The sequence below is a fragment of the Argiope bruennichi genome, chromosome 5 (assembly GCF_947563725.1).
Source record: "Argiope bruennichi chromosome 5, qqArgBrue1.1, whole genome shotgun sequence".
Taxonomy (NCBI): domain Eukaryota; kingdom Metazoa; phylum Arthropoda; class Arachnida; order Araneae; family Araneidae; genus Argiope; species Argiope bruennichi.
Genome location: NC_079155.1, coordinates 13,810,199 through 13,826,032, shown reverse-complemented (window position 1 = coordinate 13,826,032; position 15,834 = coordinate 13,810,199). Strand labels below are relative to the sequence as shown.

Sequence of the window (15,834 nt, the reverse complement as noted above, 5' to 3'; positions counted from 1 at the left end):
ATTCGCGTGGAAACAACTAAGTATCGGTACTTCAAGTAGAATGAACCATCTAAATAAGAAACTGAATACTCAACATTGAACATCGATCAAAATTTATGAATAAAAAAAAAAAAAAGTAAAAATCGTAAACATTCCGAGATGCATTAATAAGCAGTTCAATAGAACAAATCACTTTTTTTGATTACCCATATGAACAGATGCGTTATAATAAAAACTGCATACATCCTTCAGAAACAGAAGAGCATTCAATAACACAAGACGAAAATCAGATTAGAGATAAAAGCCTTTATTAGAAGCTTACCAAAATAAGGCATTTATAAAATTGAAAACATTAGGATTTAAGTGCATTGGTTAACATACCGAATAAAAAGTTCTAAAAAATATTTACAGACAAGTCAGATCCCACTGCCAATTACGTCTATACTACTTAGCAGATGTCAGTTTCTTTCGATCTCTTTACCTCTCACAATACGAATTGAGAAACATTAGCAAGTTCGTCTTGCAGCCACTGATTTAGAGTTCAAGTTAAAATTCTTCACGCTCTCTCACCTCGGATACGCCTTGCCAACTGGATGTCTTTAGGCATAATGGTGACTCTCTTTGCATGAATGGCACATAAGTTGGTGTCTTCAAAGAGGGACACCAAATAAGCTTCCGACGCTTCTTGCAAAGCCATCACAGCCGAACTTTGAAACCGCAGATCTGTCTTGAAATCTTGAGCAATCTCTCTCACCAGGCGTTGGAAGGGTAGCTTGCGAATCAGCAACTCTGTCGACTTTTGGTATCGTCGGATTTCCCTCAAAGCTACTGTTCCAGGTCTGTATCGATGGGGTTTCTTCACACCACCAGTGGCTGGAGCGCTCTTTCGAGCTGCTTTGGTAGCCAGTTGCTTCCTGGGAGCCTTCCCGCCTGTACTTTTTCGAGCAGTTTGCTTGGTTCGAGCCATATTTCTAATTAGATGTTCTCAAGAAGTCTCTAAAATCAAACTATTAATAGATTGTTAAAGAAGAGGAGATTAGAGATCCTATCTTGATTGTCTATGGCTATTTAAAATGAGTTTGAAAGTTGTAATGATGTATCTTCATAGATGAATAGAGGATGCTGGGAAAATTTCCCGAAATGATTTTCTCCCGTGCGGCATTAATAAAAAATTAAGGAGTTTAGATTGATTACTTTCGTAGTTTTATTTATTCAATATTGCAATTTCAAATAACTTTATTACGGTTCTTCGATGATTTTAATGCAATCGAAAAATTTATCTTTATAATCACCATTCATTTATATAGATGCTTTTTTTCATTAAATACAATTTATTGTGCCACCAGATGGGCATAGTAGAACGTGCAATGTTCGAAAGAACAATCACAGTGAAGGATGTAAGGATGCCACAGTGAAGGATGTAACGTTTATATTCAACTTTGTGAAACAAAATTTAAATTCATCATGAACTACATTTTTATGGCTGACTGTTATTAACTCAGACATTAAATTAATCTCTATTCAATACTATACGATCATTTATTTGTGCTAAGAAATGGACTGAAGCTTCTGGTTACAACAGTTTTTCAAAATTTATTTGTTTACTTAATTTTAATGAAAGAGGAATGGACCATGAAAACAGGTTACTTGAGTTTTCAATTTCGTTTAATTCTTGATACATGAAATACATAAAAGAAAAGCATTATATTCGCTATTATACTTTACTAATGAATATCCACTCTTAAGTCTAAAACTTCATAAGAGGAACTCCGTACGAATGAAATTTGTTTTTGATCTTACAGTCAGTTGGGGCTGTCCCTAAATTTAATTGTTTGCCATGTATATAAAAAGGACATGGATTTCTCACAAATCCTAAGGAAGAAAGTATCTTGAATTAGCTCGAATTTTACTTATAAGTAAATATCTCAACAAAAAAAACATTAAATTTTGAAAAAAAATGCAAAATAAAATTCGAAGCCCCGTTTTTTACCATACACAGACTAGGGCCAACCTAATTTGATTACTGAAAGAAAGAGCTGTTCTCCTTACTTGTACAGAGTCGCGTCTCTTAATATCGGAGTTAATCCCGATTTCTGATTCTTCTTACTATGCTGAACCAGCGAGAGAGGGTCTCTCCGAACCTTTCTCGTATGCTGTCCAATATAGGCTTCAACCACCTTCCATCTCATAAAATTGCAGATCTTGGCCAAAGCTTGTATGACATTGATGAATGATAGCTACTAAATGTATATATTTGGCGCGAATGTAACATTTTTATCGGATCTATCGCAAGTATGGGTATTTTGGCATCTTTTTGCATGTCGATTGGCACCAAACTTTGACACGAAGCGACATTTTTAGTCAACAGAAAACATACGAAGTTTCATTGATTTAAATAAATGCGTTTATAAGATTAGATACATGCAAAAGTAAAGAGCGACAGATGGTTAACCGTTTGATGTATTCGGTTCAAAATTTGTTGGTGTTTATATTTTAGATGATAAATCTGTGCGCCAAATTCTATTTACCTGGCGTTTCCTCTTTGAGTTTTGTAGTTCTCACGCTCACTTGTGTTCGAACAGCCAAACAGGCAAATTTCCTGTGAATGGATTGCATTCAAAGGTTGAAAGAATTTGCAAATTTTTTCATAATTCCATATACCAAGTTTCAGCCGTCTAGTTCAAAACGATTTTTAGTTTTGTGATCACAGAAGAATAAAAATGTTGTTTTCGGTCTCACTGAGGACTGAAATGCGGAGATTAGTCGAAATATGGAATTCGAATTTTTTGTCCGTTGCAGTACTTTCTCTATACTTCCCATATGAGAAAGTGAAAAGTATTCCGGATTTTTCATGAAATGGAATATAGTGTCTCTCGGTGTTCCATTTTTTTTATTTTCTCGTATATGAAGTATGGATGAAGTATTGAAATTGTGAAAAAATGAGAACTTAGTGATTTTGACGAATCTTCATAATCCAAACTTCTTGGATCCGAAGAACAAATTTTCGATATTATGTCTATCTATATGTCAATAAAAACGATAACTTAAAAACACTTTGAGTTAGAGGAATAAAAATTTGATACATGGAATTGTGACCAAATTTGTAGATTTCTATCAAATTTTGAACGAAATACATTCTTTGAAAGTCTGTTCAAAGTGTTCCGTGTTCGAGTACAAGGAAATTCAATAACTACAAAACATAAAAAGCTTGGTACATAAAATTTGGTATGCAGGTTTCTCATCAAAAATGTAGATATTTTGTAAATTTTCAACTAAATCTGTTAAAAGGGAGACCGTCTGTTGGTTTGCATATATGTAAGCACAATGACTTATAAATACAATCATTCAAATAAATGAAATTTAATATGTTATACTGTAATAGTTACGTATCAAATTTTGGTGTTAATCATTCATAAATAAAAACATCCAAAATACACATTTTTATAATCTATGTTTCTTAACTATCGTTCACCAATGTTGTGAAGTATTCGCGGCTTTATCCAATGTGCGCAATTTAAATCAGGCAGAAAGCCAGGGGGGGGGTATTATAAAGTACGCTAGAAAGTTTCAAGGGGACTACACCCTCTGGTAGTTAATAGTAAATAGTTCATTCTTTTAAAAGTTAGTTTCTGAAGAATTTTTTTTACGATCTTCACTATATAGAGAAAAATTCTCTCGAATATACCAAAGTAGATAAATAAATCAGAAGAAAAATTGTTAAATTAAATTTTATATAAATATATTTATATAAAATATTTAATTCTTTTTTAACTTTTTGCATCCTTTGCAATTTTCTAATGATTAATTAGTTCTTTTTTCTGATTTTTTTAAAAAATAATTTTATATATTTTTCTATTGGCTTTTGTCAAACAACGTGTCACCTCCGTTAATGCTATTGCATACTAGAATGATATTTAAGGCATTTTGTGACATGATAACGTAATAAAGTTTATTTTCATACTTTTATTAGGCTTAAATAAACCTAAAACATTTTATGTTTTAATTGTCATAAAAGAACTATTTTTCCATTATGGTGATGGGTATATGCAACCATGACTTAATTTTTTAGAAAAAGCCTTCTTTGATGCTATACTTGCCATTATTGTAAATTTATTCTTTAAATGCACAAATTTCTCTGGCTTCCAAATGATATGATTCTATGATGAATTTATTTTATTTCGCTTCAAGTAAGAGTCTTAACGATACGCATTCACTAAGGATTAAATATGCTTACACGAATTTTGTTTTCCATATTCAATGCTCCTCACAATAATAGCTTTCAGTGTCAAATTTTAAATAAAAAATATTCGTAAATTTAATTAGATGTATGGAAGTAATAAATCATTCTAAGCAAATTGGCAGAAAAAGGTCTTATTTTTCTATTGCGTCAGAAAATTAAAGCTAAAATGGAGCAATAACTCGCTGCATAGCAAAAGAAATATATTTAAACTTCAATCCAGTTTAAACTTTTAAACCTTTCAAAGTTAATTTCAATATTTAAAAACAAGAGCTATTAATCATATTTTCCTATCACCAATCTTGACATTATCTCAAAAATGATCTCCAGTTTTTGAAGAAGTAAACTCCAAGATAATACATTATCGGAACAACTAATTACCATTGTAACATTTCGTGCACGGCATTGCACATATTTCATCTTCATGCATAAAGAACACACGCCGTTTGTGAACAGTTTGAATCCTGTCAAAGAAAACACGACCTCTTTTTTGAATTAACGTTTCCACTCGAATTGAAAAACAAATAAGAGAAAAGGTGCAAATGTCGAGCGGAGGAATTCCGAACACAATAGAATTTCGCCATTCGCACCAAGTGAAAGTTGGCCTTAGATGGAAGTTCATCCTTTTCATAGTTGGTGGTGGAATAACTGTGCCACGGAGGGTGTCAGGGAACCCTGCACAGCGCATACTAAACGTATGCAAATCAATTCCTTTCAAGTCATGCTGGATTAGTGCTGAAAGTAAATAACCTGCGCGTGCCAAGTTCTTTGTCCCCCCTATGAAGACGAACCATGGTGGAATAACATTGAAGAGGCGGTTTTAGCTACTACTTTTCATTGTTATTGCAAGCTGAAATAACAGCAGCTGAATTCCGGTTTCAGAATTTGAACAAACGATAAATTTTTCGAATATTACAAGTTAATTAAATATTATTAATGATACAGAAGGTTATGTTTAAGAAAGGAATTGCTGTTCATATGATAATAATATTCTTTATCCAATATTTTTTTAATTCAGCAAATTCAATGATTTAGAGTGAAGTTTACCAATTTAGTTTCATCTAACACTGTGAAGCTTTTTGCATTTAGCTTTATAGTAAAGTTAGGAACAAAAAAATGTTTTTTTATTCTCTTTCCTGTCTGACCAAATGGATGTAACATTTGATGTGAATATATCGCATTGACGTAAAGATAACATATTAAAATTCAATCTTCAATCCCATGGTATTTTCTAGTTAGCATATACATATTCATAGAAATAGGCAGGACCGACAAATAGTCAACCCATGGTCAAACTTCATCCATAATTTAACGAAGATCAATAGACATTGTAAAGATAAATTACCTATGTAATTTATCTACTGGGTTAACCACATTTCTGAATTATCATATGGACAAAAATGCAAACAGTGTCATAATTCAAAAAATGATTTTCTTTATGACTTGGGAAGATCTTAAGACGGAAATTTATTAAAATTTGGAGATCGATGATAAATCATAAGAGAAATAATAAAGCAAATGATATTTTGTCGACTTATTTTTTTTAATTTGTGAATTTCATCACTTTTATATTTCAAGAATTGAATAAAGGTAGGATCTAGACAGCCCAAATGATTTCATTGTCATGTTCCTGGAATTCAGCTTGACTTTGCTATCATAAGAAGTAACAGATTTTGGTTCAAAAATTATCCGTGGGATTAAAATTTAATTATATACATAAATTTATCTGAAATCTTGACTGGAATTTTCGTAATTTATATTAGAGATATTTTATGAATAAAGAAAAAAAATTCAAGTCGGATTCCTTACATTCTGCAACCAAGATCAGATAGGGTAGTATTTGAGGGGCACTGAATAATTTATCTTTTTAATAATCAAATGACATAATTTTTTTCATGACAACCATCATAAAACTGGAGAAATTATATTTTGGCAATTTTTACATATCACTATGCAATTATTAAATAATGTTTAAATGTACTTGTTTGAAAAAATTGCTAAGTTTTCACCTCTGATATAATTTTTTTGAGAAATCATTTATAAGCTTCGTGGTATGTAATAAACATAATGTCTAATCATGGTAGAACATTATTTGTAAAGAAGCATTCAGATCATTTCACAAACGTGCATAATATTACAAATAGAGACGAGCATATTTTTTTAAAAATGTGTATGCTTTATATGACCATAAAAAGTTTTATGTCAGATATATGAAAGGAGAAGAATAAAGATAGATAACAAAGTGATATTTTTAATGAAATTATATTCTTATAAGCAGTAATAAAACCAATTACCACATATCAATTGTACTGGAATGCATATAAAATGGATGAAAGATTCATGAAGATAAAATACATGGATTACTATTTATGTTTAAGTTACTATAGGGATAATGTGGTTTATTATGAAATCGGATATTTGTTAAGGAGCTCTTGAAAAGAACAAATGTCTAGAAGTCCACCAGTGTTTTAATGGATAAAAGAATGCGATAACTGAAGAAAATTGTGGATTCTACTTTTTTTTATGAGCCCTTGGTTCATGGAATTGGCTAGACAGATGCTAAGTCAAATGGGACTCGAACCAATACCTTGTAATTGTTTTCTTTTTAATTTAATGTACAAAGTGCAGATTTTTTTAAAAAAAGTTTCACATCACGTGTATATTTGAATAAATAACAAGGGATATAGATCTTATTAATTTTTAATAGTCATTTTGTATGCAAATTAATAAGATTTAAATTTTTATTTGAATTATTAGTTCAACATTTTAAATGTTCTCTTAAATTTAGGTATTAATTTTTTTATTTCAATTCAACAAAGATAATTCGGGAATTTTTGTCCTAATTAATCATAAAATTAGTCAAAATTAATTTTAAATTGAGAGAAACGTGAGACAAATGTGCATCACAATTACAATCTCTAAAATTAATTAATCAACGAAAATGGTGGAAATTTTCATTAAAAATTTTTTTCGGCTATTCTACATTTAAAAATTTTAATTTCAAAAAATAAAATACGCTCTTTGGCTATTCTACATTTTGAAAACTTTTATAGCAAAAAAATAAAATATGTAGCTTTGCTATATACGTTTTGAAAATTTTTGCAACAAAAAATAAAATGTGTTCTTTGATTATTCTACATTTAGAAAAAAATTTTACTGCAAAAAATTATATATTCTCTTGACTATTCTGCATTTAAAAACTTTTGATATAAAAGATAAAATACGCTCTTTGGCCATTCTGCATTTTGAAAACATTTATAACCAAAAAATAAAGCAATTATTTTAGTGTTATTTTTTTCACCCTATCGGATTTCTACAATACAATTAGCAATTTAAAGCACTATCGAAGATATTTTTTTTAAAAAATGTTAAAATCATTAAATAATGTAATACTGTCTTCGCCGACTTTTAATTTTTTAGTATTAAAGCAAGACATTAAGTATTTTAATAACATTCAAATTTTTTTTAACCAATTTCAAAAAAAAAAAAAAAAATGGTTGCATTTTTTATGTTTTTATTTTTGAAGAAAACTCAAATTATTTTTCCCTTGGACAACGTTGAAATGAAATACACACTCTAAATATGCAATTACAAATTTACTATTATTATAAAAATACAGAGATAATTGAGGGAACTACAGTACTTAACCCCCTTTTATTAGAGATAACAAACAAAAGAATTTAATGGGAATACAATTACTATTACGCATTTTACGAGGTTATGAGCATTTAAATATAGAAAATAAAATTATTTTGTTTATTAGCGATGGGTTTTTTTAAAGAAGTAAGCCTTTTTCATTAATCATTTTTGTTTTTTTCATTTACCTTACGATGTATACAAATTTTTAAATTCAAAAAATATAGACGTGTAAACATAAAAGGAAGTAATTTAAATAACATTGCATCAATAAATTTTTAAAAAATTAGAAGTAAATCAATTGGGAAATGTTAAAATTTACTGTGCAAACATTTAATTGTCCGAATAAAGAAACTCATTTTAGAATCTCTAATTACACTTTGATATTTATAATAAGGACAATAATAATACAATAAGCTACTCATAAGGATCGATATAATCATTTTAATAATAATTTTCTTAAAGAAATATTCTATTTTCAGCTTTGATATTTTTTAATTATCTTTGATATCCGAGTTATACATCTGTTTTACGAAAGTACTTAATACAGTAAGAAAATTAAAAGGACTCAGTTTTGTACCACATTATATTCTCTCCTCTGGAATCGCAAAGATATCTGTCTTGACTAATTAAATGCTAAAATTTTATCTTGACTTCTTACTGAAAATTAAAACTACAAGTATTCTATCATGGTACCGTAAAATGCTCAATCATTTCATTACAAACATTAAATTTATTGTATTTTTTTTTTTTTTTTTTTTTTTTTTGTAATTTGGAATTTTACTTTAAACGAGATGAAAATAAATTTTACAATAAAAAAAAATTATGTTTATAATTGTTTGGTCTTAGAAGGTCTATGTCAGAAAACCGAAATCCTCCCATAATTACATCCGCGTCAAGAAGAAAAGTATATATTTTTTTAGAAAAACAACAAGCACTACTAAAAACACGAGTTTCTTGAATTCTTCAAAAATGAGATACAGAAGAAAAAAAAGCGCGTTCTTCATCGTAGACCCTTCTTTGTGTCGAAAACTTGGAAGTAATTTCCCCAAAGTTCACGATTTTGTTTGTTTCCTTTCTAATCGGTTCCTTTGTAAGTGAAAGTGTGCATACCCGAAGACTCCCACCAAAAAGGATGACACTCACCCAAGGACAGTGGAACACTGGCTTCCGCCTCCCTTTAACCAATCCCTCTCAGGGTCAGTTGGACATTTTTCTGTCTTCAGTGTTATCTAAGGAACACCCTTAGTGCAGCCAAAAAACGACACCACCCTTTATAGTATAAAAAGACCTTTGGGGCCTCCCTCCTAGCATCAATCCAATCTCTCAGGCAGCTACAGAAGTGAGAAAAAACACACTTCTAGCAAGATGGTAAGTGCTGAAGTTCCATTCTTCCATCAATATCCTTGATGGTCTTTGATTTTCTTGCATTTTTCTTGAGAATATCATAAATTTTTTTATGTCCTGCTGCTCATGTATTAAACCTCACCATTTCCTATCTCTATCTTGTTTGCCCTCGTGTAGCATTTTTTAAAGCCCTAAAATTATTTTTTAGGAACTTAAATTATTGAATATTAAAGTACTTATTTTTATAATTTACCCCTGATTTCTTTTAAATTTGTCGATATATTTTTTAATATTTTATATTTCCGAATGTCTGGCTGGACGCTAAGTAAAGATCAAAGGATATATCATAATTTGTTCAAATGTTGGTTTAATTTTTAGTAAATCTTTTCTGATGAAAAATATATCTGCTTTTGTAATTGTGGTAAGATGTAGAATTATTAATGTGCTTATAATCTTTGAATTCCAGACAATTATCTTTTTCTAATTATGGAATTTAATTTCTCTTGATAAATTTTAAGTATCAGAAAATAACTGCTTTTATTCAGTTCATAGTAGATGGATAAAGAGTGAAATAACTTGAACTAGAAATCATCCTATGTTTTGAATTTTTTGGATTAAATCTTTAGCTAAGTTATAAAAGGAATGAAATAAGTAGAAAAATAGTTTTTTTCTTCTTCATAGATTCTTCATAGAAAAGAGAATAATGAATTTCTTGAGTCCAGAGTCTCATATCAAAATTTTATGCTCTTTGAAATTTTTGATAATTATTCTCTCCGAAACTCATAATTGTATTAAATTCTTATACTTGAATAAAAGAATGTAAAAAATGAAATTAATTCGGTTTTTTTGTAATTATAATTGTAATTATTACTGAGCGATGGTTCGAGAGCTTTGTGCTTCCCAAGTCACCAACTCTGAAATGTGAAATAATTCAGATCAAACATATTTATAATTTCTATAATTAATTAATATATAGACATTCATAAATTGTTTGTATTGTTTAGTACTATTTAAAAATTCCTTTCTGCCATCGCACATGTATCATATGCATAATATTTTATCATACTCTTATAGAAAAAAACTTTATTTACTGAAAATTAAATCAATATCATCTTATTTAGCAAAACATGAAGTTTTCTCAATAATTGGAAACTATACTATCCTCATAAAATCAAACTAAAAGAAAAATTAAATCTTAGCTTAAAAAAACAACTTATATAGGGTTCCTATAACCCAGAATGCTACTTTTTAATAATTACTTTTTGTACTGTACGTAATAATTACTTTTTCGTTTTATTCCGTTAAACTATATTGAATATTGTAGTTATAACTTTTTCAGTTCATATAATTTGATTTTTTTTGTCATTTTTCTTAAATTATTTTCAAATTACAATTTCTATTGAAATTTGATAGACATCGATCAAATTGAAATTCAATTGAAATTCGAATAATTATTTTTATTACATCAATTTTCTGGCCATTTAAAATTGGAACCATGACATTTTTTGAACAAGAAAATTGAGCATTTTAAAAAGTGAAAAATTAAAAGATAGAAATTCTGAAAATAAATCGAAATGGTGAGAAATCGACCCTAACCCCTAAAAAAATGCAACGTTGGTTCCAAATGTGGAAGAAGAATAAAATGATTAAAAAGCCTTTTATTCATTTAGAACTTGAATTACATTTTCATTTTAATAATTAAATTAAAAATGAAATTTGATCCCATTATAATCAAAATATATTTCCTAATTCTTTTTCAATTTGTTAAATAAACCAGGAAATAAATAAACTAAAATATTAAAAATAAATATAATGACGATGTTCAGAATTTCTAAACTCATAGGGCGCAGTTTTACAGAAATAAATATTATATCAATCTCTCGACATTGACTAATATTTCTGCATATATATAGCTTAAAAAAATACTCTTGTTTTTGTTTTGATTGTTTTGCAGTTCAAGATCCTATTTCCTCTTATAAAGCAAATAGCAGTAAATGACTCAGTAGCCAAATGGAGGTATATTTCGCACAAAAGACAATTCTTGACTCCTTGTTTGAGAGAAATTCCGTTTCCTTAACAATGACACCTACATTGCAGTAATTGGGCTGTATTCATTTCAAAACATAACTTCTCCTGCTGTTCCTGAATAGGAAAATAACTAATTAATGTTCAATCCTACATGGTTTGAGGAATTATTGAGCTCAGCAAGGCCGATTCTTTGAAATGCTAAACTTTGTTTTCCAGATCGCCCTCCTCCTCTTGTGTTTCGCCGCATCCACCCTGGCGCAATCTACCACGCAGTACGCCACAACCGCTTCCCAGATTGAATCGGAACTCGGCAACACCTACAGCGTAAGACACTACTGATTTCTTTCCCTAGTAACCTAGTATTAGTAACCTTGATTGTTTACTTCTCAATGTCAAACGTGTGTTGTTGGTGCAAAAGGTATCCCATGAAATAAAATATAATCTTAGTTTAATATTTTAGGTAATTTGGGAAGAAATTCCCTCTTAGAATTGTTTTAAAAAAAGAGAATTTCGCATACACATTTGAAATTCGCTTTAATATTTCATATTCGATACATTTTTCCAAGAATTGTATACTTTATAAGACACAAAAATGTAAAGAAAATAAATTTTTCAAAAATATACATAATATTTTTCTGCATTAATAGATTAAGGTAAATAATTACACATGTTTGAAACTTAAGATAAGAATATGTAAATTATAATTATAAAATAATAATCTCAGCAATTAGAATGGAATCAAAATGTTGACTGAGACTGCTCAAAGTTATTTAGCCTTTGTCTCACATCTCTCTATATAATCGATATCTCTCCAACTTCGATATCTCTCGATATATCGATAACTCTCCAACTTCGCTCGATATACTCATCGTCATCTGCTGTTAGGAGAACAAGTTCCAATGTGTTCTCGATGTAACTGTATTATGTCCGTCCAACATATACTTTCTGAATGCCCAAGTTTTTATACACAGCGTTTACACTTTTTAAAATCTAATAACATATTTTTATCTACTTTACTTGGAAAAAATCCACATGATAACCTTTTACCTTTTTTTAAAATCAATTGGTTTTTATTCACATATTTAATCTACTGTCCTTTCTGTTTTAAAACTATTAATTATTAACTGTTATTATTAATTTTTTTTCCATATTGTTTCCTATACCAAGGAATTTGAAATTTTAACTGGAAAGAATTTTACGTAGTCTGCCGCAGCATGGCCAAATCTATGGCCCTTGTGCCAAAAAACCAAACCAAGCCAAACCAAACCTCTCCAACTTCGATTTAATATATATTGAAATATTTCCAGAAATAAATGATAGCATGATTATCATTAGCCATTAAATAATGTTGTAACATTACAATCACAATACAAATATGATTACGCATTCTATCTGTACATTTGCACTGTCTTAAGCAGTGCTATGAATGGTTTCACGTTCTTTCTGTATCCAGAAGCATGTACTATGGACTTCAGCCATAAATTAGAAAATGAGCACTTGACGTATATCATATAAGCATGAATTAACAAGAATTGAGTGAAATCCTCAAAACGAATATAACTTTCATTGCTATTGCGTTAAACAGTAATTTTTTAAAAGCTGAAAAATGCTATACGTTCTGTCTACATATTTGAGGAGTTCAAGAAAATGACCGTCAGCGCCTTGTTCTATGAGCATAACCTGCTGCAACACGAACTCATAACATAGCATAGAACCAGAATAAATTTAATATCATAAATTCCTTAAATAAAACATAGTTCATCAAAAAAAATCAGAGATAGTGCACCAAACACGGATACGAGAAATGTATCAGCCTAGGATTTGGATATTTTGATTGCTTTCCACCCATTTTAAAAATCATCTTTGTTCCATAGATAAATTTATTTAAAATATGAATTATCAAATACTTGAATTTCATATCGAGAAACATTACGAACCAGATCAAATTAAAGCAGACATAGCCTGAATTTCAATATATTTTAAATACCGTTATTTAATCTTCATAAAGTTGCAAATATACTACAGATGGCCTCCAAAAAGTTGAAAACAACTGATAAAATATATGTTGCTTATTTGCTCAAAAAAATGTGCTTTTTTTTCTTTAAATGAGGTGTCAGATTATTCCTGAAGATTTCAGGACAAGTAGTTCATTTTCCACGAAGCCGTGACATCTTTGACCTTTCAATGAGTTGATAGTAAACAAAGAATTATTTAATAGTCCAATGATTTTCCAAGTCACGATTTTCAGATGATCTCAGTGTCATGTGTCTCAATGTTTTTGTTTCACTTACGGTTTCAGTTTCTTTTTGCTCCATTTATAATGTGCAACCAATATATTCTTCTTTAAAAGATTAAGTACCTTGCTTACAAAGAAAAAAAACTACTTCATCTGCGAGAATAGTAAGATAAAGTTTTGCAATTTTACTTCAAGCACATTTTCAAGATCTATTTCTAAGATGTCCCTTGATCTAATGAAATAACAATTTTAAACTTATTTGTAATCTGCCTATACATTGTTATATAAGCAGATTTGATGAAAGCTTTGTTTCTATTTAGTTAGTTACAAATCTAATTTGAAAATTTTCCCCCAAATTTCTAATTATATTTTTATTGTATATAGAATGTGTTTTAGCTTTCTTTGCTCGTAACACCCATTGAATTGTTTAGAACTGTTTTTTTTTTGTTTTTTTTTAATTTTTCATGTCCTTTAAAGAACTCAACTGCTGAGCTTTACAATTATTGCTGATCTAATTTTAATAGATTGAGAATCAAAGATTTGCATCTCTTGTTATCGAAATTAATTTCATAATTAGAATGGGATTTATTAAGAGTTTATTCCGTGCAATTTTTGAAAAGCAGATTTGAATCATGGGCCTGATAATACAATGAAAAGTTTATCGACATTCATTCTATTTCATACGTTAAAAAAACCAAATGAATATCCGTTGTGATGAGTTGTGTGACAAATCCCGAAATTGTCTTCTATAACATATTCAAACAATATTTTCTGGCAAGTATAGAAATCTATTTTGCCATAAATATGTACTCATTCTACTAATTTTGAAATTTAGTTGAATATTATCAATTACTAATTCTTCCAGTGACTACAAATTATGCTTCTTTTGTACCCCAGATACTATATTGTTTAATATTTGATTATTTTTGAAAATATCTGATTTTTTTTTTTATTTACATTCGTAAGATAAGTAAGCTTTGAAATTATTCTAATTCTAACTGTTATACAATATATTAATTTTGTGCTTTATTTTTAAGAATCTTGATTTCGAATCGTTATTTAGATCTTGGAGAAATTCATACCTCATATAAATAAATCACTCTAAACATATTATTTTTACATTTTTATGTGCTAATCGACAATTTTATACATTATAATCATACAGTTAAGTTAAAATTCTTATCTTTAAAACTTTTAATCCCACTGAGTTATTGAAGCGTTGTTGATTTAGCCATTACATATTATAGATTTAACTTTATTATTATTTTCTAATCAATAAACCTCACTTTTTTAACTTATGAGAATAATTTAATTTGATATGAAATTTAGCTTTAACTTCCATGAGGTAATGATAATCTTTTCAGCTTGTAAAACCCTTTAAACCCCAAAATATCTAACCGACAATTTCTTAAATGATTTATTTGCTATAATTTTCATAAATATTATTTTTATTGTTATAGAGCTACCAGCCAGCAGCTCAACAACGAAGACCCGTCTACACAGCTCCCAGAGTCCCTGAAACATACAGCTACCAACCTTACTCCTTCAACTACGTCGCACAAGGTGAAGACGGCTCCAGCTCCAGACAGGAAACTGGGGACAGCAGTGGTCGAGTCGTAGGTTCATACACAATCGCTGTCGAAGACGGTCGCCGTCGGGTCGTCGACTACGTTGCCGACCAGAACGGTTTCCGAGCCACCATCGACACCAACGAACCTGGCACCGACGTCCAGAACCCAGCAGATGTTGTCTTCCACTCTGCTGGTCTTGACAGCAGGACCCAGACAACTGCCTACCAGCCCTATAGGCCAACCAACGCCTACAGGCCAAGACCTACCGGTCGAGTATTCGCACAACCAGCTGCATACACCCCTGTAGTGTATCGTGGTGATACCCATGCTCCCTACTACCACTACGACAACTACGCCCATGATAGGCATTCCGGACATGCTTATGCTTCCATCTACAACAATGATCTCAGATATCACTGGCACTAATGCTGTTTATATGCTTAAGCATTGAATTTAGACCCTGATTGTGTATATGGACAGCTTGGTTTATGTGTTCCGTGTATTTATGCTTGTATTTTAAGGTTTTTCTTTTTCGCTAATAAAAGCAAATGTATTTGTTATTTAATGTTTCACTTATTTTCCATCTTTTATATATGCATACAAATTTAACAAATAAATAGTATGTAATGATTCACAGACTTTACCAATGCGGTGAATACAAATCTGGGATTTTGTGAAGTTTTATAACTAACTTTCTGCTATTTGACATATTTAGTGATCATCTATCTTTCATATAGAATGCCAAAAAATTCTTTTGGATAATAATTTTTCCCCCATGGAATGGAATTTTTGTTCATCGG

The 15,834-nt window shown here is 29.9% G+C and overlaps 2 protein-coding genes across 2 annotated transcripts; one reads left to right on the top strand and one right to left on the bottom strand.

Annotated features, from left to right (window-relative positions):
- Window positions 1–265: 265 nt before the first annotated feature.
- LOC129969161 (histone H3-like) lies at window positions 266–1,043 on the bottom strand. The gene has a single exon (XM_056083597.1). The coding sequence runs from the start codon at window positions 944–946 to the stop codon at window positions 536–538; it is 411 nt and encodes a 136-aa protein (XP_055939572.1). The 5' UTR covers window positions 947–1,043; the 3' UTR covers window positions 266–535.
- Window positions 1,044–9,081: 8,038 nt separating this feature from the next.
- Window positions 9,082–15,594, top strand: LOC129969267 (cuticle protein 16.8-like). The gene is made up of 3 exons (XM_056083747.1): window positions 9,082–9,223; window positions 11,444–11,551; window positions 14,924–15,594. Exons 1-3 carry the CDS (start codon window positions 9,221–9,223, stop codon window positions 15,458–15,460), a joined length of 648 nt encoding a protein of 215 aa, XP_055939722.1. The 5' UTR covers window positions 9,082–9,220; the 3' UTR covers window positions 15,461–15,594.
- The last annotated feature ends 240 nt before the right edge of the window (window positions 15,595–15,834 follow it).

Bases quoted from the DNA above. Each gene is read 5' to 3' on its own strand.
- LOC129969267 (XM_056083747.1), top strand. The intron at 11,552-14,923 runs GTAAGACACTAC...TTATTGTTATAG, and splicing joins AACTCGGCAACACCTACAGC to AGCTACCAGCCAGCAGCTCA.
- LOC129969161 (XM_056083597.1), bottom strand. From the start codon at position 946: ATGGCTCGAACCAAGCAAACTGCTCGAAAAAGTACAGGCGGGAAGGCT.